The sequence below is a fragment of the Anolis sagrei genome, chromosome X (assembly GCF_037176765.1).
Source record: "Anolis sagrei isolate rAnoSag1 chromosome X, rAnoSag1.mat, whole genome shotgun sequence".
Classification (NCBI taxonomy): Eukaryota; Metazoa; Chordata; class Lepidosauria; order Squamata; family Dactyloidae; genus Anolis; species Anolis sagrei.
In genome coordinates this window covers 104169458-104180810 of record NC_090034.1, presented here as the reverse complement: position 1 = coordinate 104180810, position 11353 = coordinate 104169458, and the positions used below count along the sequence as shown (strand labels likewise).

Sequence of the window (11353 nt, the reverse complement as noted above, 5' to 3'; positions counted from 1 at the left end):
TTTTTCTCAGGAGGAGGCGGTGGTTCACAGTATCATGAGCTGCTGACAGGTCTATGAAGACAGCTCCTGTGATCTGCTGCCTTTCAAAGCCATCTTCTATGTGCTGAGTCACGTTCTACACTTGCGATGTGCAGCTTTTGCCTTGAAAGGAAAGGACCAAGGCAGAGACATCTCCAGCTCATCCCCTGTTTGGGTATCAGCCAGCACGTCAACGACTTAAATCCAGACATAGTTTTCTAAGATCTACAGAGATACTCGCTGGAACGCCTCAGCAAATGTTCTAGAGGCATTTTCTCCTGACGTTTCGCCTGCATCTATGGCAAGCATCCTCAGAGGTAGTGAGGTCTGTTGGAAGTAGGAAAATGGGTTTATATATTTGTGGAAAGACCAGGGTGGGACAAAGGACTTTTCTCTGCTGGAGCTAGGTGTGAATGTTTCAACTGACCACCTTGATTAGCATATAATGGCTTGAAAGTGCCTGGGGGAATCTTTCTCTGAGAGGTGATTTGATGTGCCTGATTGTTTACTCTCTGTTGTTTGGCTGTTGTAATTTTAGAGTTTTTTAATATTGGTAGCCAGATTTTGTTCATTTTCATGGTTTCCTCCTTTCTGTTGAAATTGTCCACATGCTTCTTGTGGATTTCAATGGCTTCTCCGTGTAGCCTGACATGGTGGTTGTGAGAGTGGTTCAGCATTTCTGTGTTCTCAAATAATATGCTGTGTCCAGGTTGGTTCATCAGGTGCTCTGCTATGGCTGACTTCTCTGGTTGAAGTAGTCTGCAGTGCATTTCCTGGCCAATGGAGACTCCACCTCAGACATCAGAAGAGCTGCAAGACCAAGAACAAGCCACGAGAGTAAAGATGAAGATCCACCCAGAGGAAAAGTGTTCCTGCCATACATCAAGGGAACCACTGACTGCATAGGGAAGCTGATGAGGAAACACAACATACAAACAATCTACAAACCCACCAAGAAAATCCAACAAATGCTATGTTCAGCAAAGGACCAGAGGGATCCTCTCACCTCTGCAGGAGTCTACCGTGTACCATGCAGCTGTGGACAAGTCTACAGAGGGACCACCAAACGCAGCAGCATTGCCCAGACACACATCAAGGAACATGGAAGGCACTGCAGACTACTCCAACCAGAGAAGTCAGCCATAGCAGAGCACCTGATGAACCAACCTGGACACAGCATATTATTTGAGAACACAGAAATGCTGGGCCACTCCAACAACCACCATGTCAGACTACACAGAGAAGCCATTGAAATCCACAAGCATGTGGACAATTTCAACAGAAAGGAGGAGACCATGAAAATGAACAAAATCTGGCTACCAGTATTAAAAAACTCTAAAATGACAACAGCAAAACAACAGAGGGGAAACAACCAGGCACATCTTAGCACCTCTCAACAAAAGTTTTCCCAGGCTCAGCCAGGCCTTCAAATGCTAATGAAGGTGGTCAGTTGAAACATTCACACCTAGCTCCAGCAGAGAAGAGCTCTTGGCCCCACCCCAGCCATTCCACAGATATATAAACCCATTGTCCTAATTCCAACAGACCTCACTACCTCTGAGGATGCTTGCCATAGATGCAGGCGAAACGTCGGGAGAGAATGCCTCTAGAACATGGCCCTATAGCCCGAAAAAACCCACAAGAACCTTGCATTTCCTGTGTTTTCGCTCTGCCTCTCCAAGTGGATCTCTTGACAAACCTTGCCATTAGGGAAGGAGAAGAAAGGAAGGAAGGAAGGGCTGCATTCCCCTTTGGAGTTTTTGGAGTGGAAGGAAGAACACTTTATTCCACAAAGCCCACCCAGAGGGGTGTGGCCAAATCCCCGGGGGCGTGGCTAGGACCCCCAAGGGGCGGTGCCCCACCCACCTCTCCATAAAAGCCTTGGCGCGCGCCTCTCCATTCATGAATCCGGTGCGCCTTTTGGACACAGTCGGGGGGTGCCTCCCTCTTCTCCTTCTTTGCCGTCCAGTTTCTTCTCAAGGAAGGGTGGGACATCCAGCAACAGGAGCAACACCACCAGCAGCCCCTCTTCTCCTTGGCTTCCTTTGCCTGCTCTCCTTTCCTGAGCGTTGTTTGGATCCTCTGCCTCCTTTTGCGCGTGGACTCCGTGCGCCTTGTTGGCACCGATTTGGAGACCTCATGGCTCTCTTCGTGGCCGGCTTCCTCGCCCTCTTCTGCGCCCGTTTGGTGAGTCCAGGCTCGGAGGGGGGGGGGGGAAATGAGGGTGCTTTTCCCAAGGAGGGTGCCCACTTGGATCCCCCAAAGACTGACCCCCAAAAGCTTGATGCGCCCAAGGATTTGGGGAGCAAGGTGGCTTGGCTTAATCTATCTTTTTTCTAGCTCTGCTTGGAAGTATTGTCGAAGGCTTTCATGGCTGGAATCACTAGGTTCTTGTGGGTTTTTTCGGGCTATAGGGCCATGTTCTGGAGGCATTTTCTCCTGACTTTTCGCCTGCATCTATGGCAAGCATCCTCAGAGGTAGTGAGGTCTGTTGGAATTAGGACAATGGGTTTATATATCTGTGGAATGACTGGGGTGGGGCAAAGGGCAAAGAGCTCTTGTCTGCTGGAGCTAGGTGTGAATGTTTCAACTGACCACCTTGATTAGCATACAATGGGCTTACTGTGCCTGGAGCAAACTTTTGTTGAGTGGTAATTAGATGTCCCTGCCTGCTTCCTCTCTGTTGTTGTGCTGTTGCAATTTTTGAGTTTTTTTTTAATACTGGGAGCCAGATTTTGTTCATTTTCATGGTCTCCTCCTTTCTGTTGAAATTGTCCACATGCTTCTTGTGTATTTCAGTGGCTTCTCTGTGTAGTCTGACATGGTGGTTGTGAGAGTGGTCCAGCATTTCTGTGTTCTCCAATAATATGCTGTGTCCAGGCTGGTTCCTCAGGTGCTCTGCTATGGCTGACTTCTCTGGTTGAAGTAGTCTGCAGTGCCTTTCGTGTTCCTTGATGCGCGTTTGGGCAATTCTGCGTTTGGTGGTCCCTATGTAGACTTGTCCACAGCTGCATGGTACACGGTAGACTCCTGCAGAGGTGAGAGGATCCCTCTTGTCCTTTGTTGAACGTAGCATTTGTTGGATTTTCTTGGTGGGTCTGTAGATAGTTGGTATGTTGTGTTTCCTCATCAGCTTCCCTCTGCGGTCAGTGGTTCCCTTGATGTCTGGCAAGAACGCTTTTCCTCTGGGTGGATCTTTGTCTTTATTCTCGTGGCTTCTTCTCGGTGGTCTTGCAGCTCTTCTGATGTCTGAGGTGGGGTCTCCATTGGCCTGGAGAGCCCAGTTGAGGTGGTTCAGTTCATCTTGGAGGAGGTGGGCTTCGCAGATTCTGATTGCAAGCTTTAGATATGGGGGAATCTGTTGACATTTCTCCTGCCCTTCCTTGCAAAGACTGACCCAAGAAAGCAGACTGGGTTGGCTAACAGATGTGTGTTTATGGTGAGTGTAAGGCCATAGGGAAGGCATGGGCCAGCTTGGGCCCTCCAGGTGTTTTGGACTTCAACTCCCACCATTCCTTTATTTTTAATATTATTTATTATTTTATCATGGTTTAATACATTTGTTATACATTGATTGTTTTACAGCAGATGCATATTCAATACAACCCACCATACTTTTGGCATCTAAGTGTTATTTTTCTGCTTATACATATTTTCTATCTCTCACCCCTGTGCTCCCCTCCCAAGCCACAGCTTTTACATCTCTCCAAAATGTCAATTCTTCTTGTGGAGGTAACTTTCCTTCTTTATTCTTTAATCGCTTTTCAATAAATGTTCTCCATACATCATCAAAATCACTTTGTTTCCTCTTTTAACGTTTAATACACACGTCAGCTTATCATTTATTGCCAATTTCCAGACTTCCAGTTCCTTGCTATAAGTACTTTTGCTATTGTTAATAAATTTGTTATCGCTTCTTTATCCTCTTTTTTCAATTGTTTATGATTATATAATGATAATAAAGCTATACTAGGACTTCTTTCTATTTTAATATTCATTATATCTTCTATTTCCCCCCAAAATTATTTACATATTTACATTGCCACCACATATGTATAGGCCAAAACTAACAAAATGAAGTTCAACAGGGACAAATGCAAGATACTCCACTTTGGCAGAAAAAACGAAATGCAAAGATACAGAATGGGGGACAATGCCTGGCTCGAGAGCAGTACGTGTGAAAAAGATCTTGGAGTCCTCGTGGACAACAAGTTAAACATGAGCCAGGAATGTGATGTGGCGGCAAAAAAAGCCAATGGGATTTTGGCCTGCATCAAGAGGAGCATAGTGTCTAGATCTAAGGAAGTCATGCTACCCCTCTATTCTGCTTTGGTTAGACCACACCTGGAATATTGTGTCCAATTCTGGGCACCACAATTCAAGAGAGATATTGACAAGCTGGAATGTGTCCAGAGGAGGGCGACTAAAATGATCAAGGGTCTGGAGAACAAGCCCTATGAGGAGCGGCTTAGGGAACTGGGCATGTTTAGCCTGAAGAAGAGAAGGCTGAGAGGGGATATGATAGCCATGTATAAATATGTGAGAGGAAGCCACAGGGAGGAGGGAGCAAGCTTGTTTTCTGCTTCCTTGGAGACTAGGACGCAATGGAACAATGGCTTCAAACTACAAGAGAGGAGATTCCATCTGAACATGAGGAAGAACTTCCTGGCTGTGAGAGCCGTTCAGCAGTGGAACTCTCTGCCCCGGAGTGTGGTGGAGGCTCCTTCTTTGGAAGCTTTTAAGCAGAGGCTGGATGGCCATTTGTCAGGGGTGATTTGAATGCAATATTCCTGCTTCTTGGCAGAATGGGGTTGGACTGGATGGCCCTTGAGGTCTCTTCCAACTCTTTGATTCTATGATTCTATGATTCTATGTCCCTGATTCTTGACATCCTCTCCAGCAATTTTTTGAATAGTTTTTATTTATATTTGCTATTCTTATTGCTGTTAGGTACTATTTCCATATTAACTTATAATAATTTTCTTTAACCCGTATTGATAAATTTTTAGATGTCTTTGTCCCCATAATTGTTGCCACTCTGTTTCATTTATTTTTATCCCTAAATCTTCTTCCCAGACTTGAGGGTGTTATTTTTTTTTTGTTTTTCCTTTATTTCAATTATTATCTTATATATTTTACTAGTTATTCCTTTCAAATTTTCATGCTACTCCACAACCCTTCCATTTTGTATTATTTGTTCAAATCGGTTAAGCTTACTTCCATTTTTATTATTTCCCCCCCAATTTTTGAACCATTGTTCTAATTGTATACAATGGAACCATGTCAATTTTATTTCTCTAAATTCTTCCATAATCGTTTCCTTCTTCATTCCAACCTTTTTCCAATCCCCTATTTTGTCTAATTTTTCCCCTCAATTTTTTATCCATTACTTTTTTTAAAAAAATTGGAAATTTCTTTTCCATTACAATTGGGGTTATTACTGAACCGTCCGTTATTAATATCCTCCTATATTTGTTCCATACTTCTAATATATTGCTCGACATTGGGTTTCTAATTTCCCTAGTTTATTTTCTCGTAAACTGTTATATACGGAATGGTGGGAGTTGACCCATGCCTGAATATGTGATGTGGCGGCAAAATAAGCCAATGGGATTTTGGCCTGCATCAAGAGGAGCATAGTGTCTAGATCTAGGGAAGTCATGCTCCCCATGCTCTATTCCGCCTTGGTTAGACCACACCTGGAATACTGTGTCCTGTTCTGGACACCACAATTCAAGAGAGATATTGACAAGCTGGAATGTGTCCAGAGGAGGGAGACTAAAATGATCAAGGGTCTGGAGAACAAGCCCTATGAGGAGCGGCTAAAGGAGCTGGGCATGTTTAGCCTGAAGAAGAGAAGGCTGAGAGGGGATATGATAGCCATGGATAAATATATTGTCAAAGGCTTTAATGGCCAGAATCACTCAGTTCTTGTGGGTTTTTTTGGGCTATATGGCCATGTTCTAGAGGCATTTCTCTTGATGTTTCGCCTGCATCTATGGCAAGCTTCCTCAGAGGTGAGGTCTGGGAGGTCACCTCTGAGGAAGCTTGCCATAGATGCAGGCGAAACGTCAGGAGAAATGCCTCTAGAACATGGCCATATAGCCCGAAAAAACCCACAAGAACTGAGCATGTATAAATATGTGAGAGGAAGCCACAGGGAGGAGGGAGCAAACTTGTTTTCTGCTTCCCTGGAGACTAGGACGCAAGGGAACCATGGCTTCAAACTACAAGAGAGGAGATTCCATCTGAACATGAGGAAGAACTTCCTGACTGTGAGAGCCGTTCAGCAGTGGAACTCTCTGCCCCGGAGTGTTGTGGAGGCTCCTTCTTTGGAAGCTTTTAAAGAGAGCCTGGATGGCCATCTGTCAGGGGTGCTTTGAATGCAATATTCCTGCTTCTTGGCAGAATGGGGTTGGACTGGATGGCCCAGGAGGTCTCTTCCAACTCTTTGATTCTATGATTCTATGTACATTTAAGTTGCCTGGTTTATTTCTGAATTTTGGCATTTCTTAGCTTCAAAGTTGGGTTTTGTCAGTTCCTTCCTCCAAAAAAGAAAGCGTGGGATTCCATCTGATTGAAGAAGGAGGGTCCACCAAGGCTGACCCTCCTTCTTCACTCCCAAGATCAGACCAGGACTCTGCCTTTTGCTGCCTTCTCATTTCTTTGGAGCCCCCAGTGGTGCAGTGGGTTAAACCCCTGTGCCAGCAGGACTGAAGACCAACAGGTCTCAGGTCCGAATCCGGGGAGAGGCGGATGAGCTCCTTCTATCAGCTCCAGCTCCTCATACGGGGACGTGAGAGAAGCCTCCCACAAGGATGATATAAAAACATCAAATCATCCGGGCGCCCTCTGGGCAACGTCTTTGCAGACGGCCAACTCTCTCACACCTGAAGCGACCTTGCAGTTTCTCAAGTCGCTCCTGATACGACAAAAAAAATAAATTCTTTGGTCACTTTTCTCCGATGCACAAACAGGACGTCCTAAATTCTTGATCAGTATGTAAAGTTCCACACCTATCATGAATTTAGGATGTTCCATTTATGCGTCCCAGCTCAGTCACATAAACCCACTGGGTGGCTCGGAGCAATAATAATAATAATAATAATAATAATAATAATAATAATAATAACTTTATTTATGTTCCGCTCGATCTCGCCAAAAGGGACTCAAACATAAAAGGCAAACATTAAATGCCCAAATACAACAACAATACATCAATACTAACAAAGGGTTGTTGTAGGTTTTTCGGGCTGTATGGCCATGGTCTAGAGGCATTCTCTCCTGACGTTTCGCCTACATCTATGGCAAGCATCCTCAGAGGTTGTGGGGTCTGTTGTCAAAGGTTTTCATGGCCGGAATCACTGGGGTGTTGTAGGTTTTTTTCGGGCTATATGGCCATGGTCTAGAGGCATTCTCTCCTGACGTTTCGCCTACATCTATGGCAAGCATCCTCAGAGGTTGTGGGGTCTGTTGTCGAAGGTTTTCATGGCCGGAATCACTGGGTTGTTGTAGGTTTTTTTTCGGGCTTTATGGCCATGGTCTAGAGGCATTCTCTCCTGACATTTCGCCTGCATCTATGGCAAGCATCCTCAGAGGTAGTGAGGTCTCTTGAAACTAGGAAAAAGGGTTTATATATCTGTGGAAAGACCAGGGTGGGACAAAGGACTCTTTTCTGCAGCTAGGTGTGAATGTTTTAACCGACCACCTTGATCAGCATACAATGGGCCGACTGTGCCTGGAGCAAACTTTTGTTGAGAGGTAATTAGATGTCCCTGCCTGCTTCCTCTCTGTTGTTTTGCTGTTGTAATTTTAGAGTTTTTTAATACTGGTAGCCAGATTTTGTTCATTTTCATGGTCTCTTCCTTTCTGTTCAAATTGTCCACATGCCTGTGGATTTCCATGGCTTCTCTGTGTTGCCTGACATGGTGGTTGTTGGTGTGGTCCAGCATTTCTGTGTTCTCAAATACTATGCTGTGTCCAGGCTGGTTCATCAGGTGCTCTGCTATGGCTGACTTCTCTGGTTGAAGTAGTCTGCAGTGCCTTTCGTGTTCCTTGATGCGCGTTTGGGCAATTCTGCGTTTGGTGGTCCCTATGTAGACTTGTCCACAGCTGCATGGTACACGGTAGACTCCTGCGGAAGTGAGAGGATCCCTCTTGTAACTTTGCTGAACGTAGCATTTGTTGGATTTTCTTGGTGGGTTTGTAGATTGTTTGTATGTTGTGTATGACCATGAAAATGAACAAAATCTGGCTACCAGTATTAAAAAACTCTAAAATTACAACAGCAAAACAGCAGAGAGGAAACAATCAGGCACATCTTAACACCTCTCAACAAAAGATTTTCCCAGGCTCAGCCAGGCCTTCAAATGCTAATGAAGGTGATCAGTTGAAACATTCACACCCAGCTCCAGCAGGAAAGAGCTCTTTGCCCCACCCCACCATTCCACAGATATATAAACCCTTTTTCCTAGTTCCAACAGACCTCACTACCTCTGAGGATGCTTGCCATAGATGCAGGCGAAACGTCAGGAGAGAATGCCTCTAGAACATGGCCCTATAGCCTGAAAACTACCTCTGAGGATGCTTGCCATAGATGCAGGCGAAACGTCAGGAGAGAATGCCTCTAGAACATGGCCCTATAGCCTGAAAACTACCTCTGAGGATGCTTGCCATAGATGCAGGCGAAACGTCAGGAGAGAATGCCTCTAGAACATGGCCCTATAGCCCGAAAACTACCTCTGAGGATGCTTGCCATAGATGCAGGCGAAACGTCAGGAGAGAATACCTCTAGAACATGGCCCTATAGCCCGAAAACTACCTCTGAGGATGCTTGCCATAGATGCAGGCGAAACGTCAGGAGAGAATGCCTCTAGAACATGGCCCTATAGCCCGAAAACTACCTCTGAGGATGCTTGCCATAGATGCAGGCGAAACGTCAGAAGAGAATGCCTCTAGAACATGGCCCTACAGCCCGAAAACTACCTCTGAGGATGCTTGCCATAGATGCAGGCGAAACGTCAGGAGAGAATGCCTCTAGAACATGGCCCTATAGCCCGAAAACTACCTCTGAGGATGCTTGCCATAGATGCAGGCGAAACGTCAGGAGAGAATGCCTCTAGAACATGGCCCTATAGCCCGAAAACTACCTCTGAGGATGCTTGCCATAGATGCAGGCGAAACGTCAGGAGAGAATGCTTCTCTGGAACATGGCCCTATAGCCCGAAAAAACCCACAAGAACCTAGTGATTCCAGCCACGAAAGCCTTCGACAAGACATTCCCAGAATAATTTGGTTGAGTCCAGCAATAATCCAATTATTACTGACCACATTTGCGGACTAAGTTGAACTTGATTCTGTTTTGGCGATTTGGCTTATATGTATTTATTCCGTCTGTATTTTAACTTATTATGCTTTAAGATGTATTTAGTTGTACAGGGTTAGTCAAAATGAATAGGCCAATAAGAAAATTAATTGTACCCGAATTGGCCTATTCATTTTGACTAACCCTGTATTTGTGCATTGAATTTATGCTGAGTCCCTCCACGGAGGGAGAGAAGATCGGGATATAAAAGTGTTAAATAAGTAAATAAGTAAATAATCATTGCTCAAGATATCTCTTGAGCTGGAGGGGCGAACAGGGGACGGATACGGATGGCAACTATTAATCAGGTATAATGGTAGTATTGCCAACTACTACTATTCCTCCTCCTCGTAAGCCAGTGAGCAAAGGTATGTCTTCAGCTGAGGGGGCCATCTTTAACTCCTTAGGAAGGGAGTTCCAAAGCTGGGGGGCAGCCACGGAGAAGGCCCTTTCCCTTGTTCCCACCAGTCGTGCTTGGGACTGGGGTGAAACTGGGAGGAGGACCTCCTCCGATGACCGCAGTGTCCGAGTTGGTCTGTAGAGGGAGATGCGGTTTGCCCAATAGTCTGGACCTAAGCCAGTGTTTCTCAACCTTCCTAATGCCACGACCCCTTACTACGCTTCCTCGTGTTATGGTGACCCCCAACCATAAAGTTAGTTTCGTTGCTAGTTGTTGTAGGTTTTTTCAGGCAGTATGGCCATGGTCTAGAGGCATTCTCTCCTGACGTTTCGCCTGCATCTATGGCAAGCATCCTCAGAGGTAGTGAGGTCTGTTATTTATTTGTCGTGTCAGAGCAACCAGTCCATTATGTATATTACATTTCTAACAGAACAAAGCAAACAGACAGAAAAATACACATCTTGTGAGTTTGGTAGTTGGTTAAATGTCCTTTGACCAGGATCTGGCCACTTGGAGTGCCTCTGGTGTTGCCGCAAGGAGGTCCTCTATTGTGCATGTGCCAGGGCTCAGGTTGCATTGCAGCAGGTGGTCAGTGGTTTGCTCCTCTCCACACTCGCATGTCGAGGATTCCACTTTATAGCCCCATTTCTGAAGGTTGGCTCTGCATCTCGTGGTGCCAGAGCGCAGTCTGTTCAGCGCCTTCCAAGTTGCCCAGTCTTCTGTGTGCCCAGGAGGGAGTCTCTCATTGGGTATCAGCCATTGGTTGAGGTGCTGGGTTTGGGCCTGCCACTTTTGGACTCTCGCTTGCTGAGGTGTTCCAGCGAGTGACACACAGTGAGGTCTGTTGGAACTAGAGAAATGGGTTTATATATCTGTGGAATGACCAGGGTGGGGCAAAGGACTCTTGTCTGCTGGAGCTAGGTGTGAATGTTTCAACTGACCACCTTGATTAGCATATAATGGCCTGATTTTGCCTGGGGCAAACTTTTGTTGAGAGGTAATTAGATGTCCCTGCCTGCTTCCTCTCTGTTGGTGTGCTGTTGCCATTTTAGTTTCGTTGCTACTTATAACTCATTTTGCTGATGTTATGAATAGGAACAGATTGGGAGAGGGGATTGATTTTGTCCTGTGGGATTTATAGTTCACCTACAATCAAAGAGCATTCTGAACCCCACCAACGATGGAACTGAATCAAACTTGGCACACAGAATTCCCATGACCAACAGAAAATACTGGAAGGGTTTGGTGGGCACTGATCTTGAGTTTTGGGAGTTGTAGTTTACCTACATCCAGAGAGAACTGTAGACTCAAACAATGATGGATCTGGACCAAACTTGGCATGAATTCTCAGTATGCCCAAATGTAAACACTAGTAGAGTTTGGGGGAAATAGACCTTGACATTTGGGAGTTGTAGTTGCTGGGATTTATAGTTCACCTACAATCAAAGAGCATTCGAACCCTACCAAGGATTGAATTGGGCCAAAATTCCCACACAGAACCTCCATGACCAACAGAAAACTCTGTGTTTTCTGGTGGTCTTTGGTGACCCCTCTGACACCCCCTCGCGACC

General features: G+C 45.5%; 1 protein-coding gene across 1 annotated transcript in view; it reads left to right on the top strand.

The window, feature by feature from the left end:
- Nucleotides 1-1938: 1938 nt before the first annotated feature.
- The window catches only part of LOC132781311 (delta-like protein C), a 79626-nt gene continuing 70211 nt past the window's right edge, over nucleotides 1939-11353 (top strand). The window contains exon 1 of the mRNA XM_067461066.1: nucleotides 1939-2205. Coding sequence (XP_067317167.1) covers nucleotides 2158-2205 — 48 coding nt within the window. The 5' untranslated portion in view covers nucleotides 1939-2157. The remainder of the gene's footprint in view (nucleotides 2206-11353) is intronic.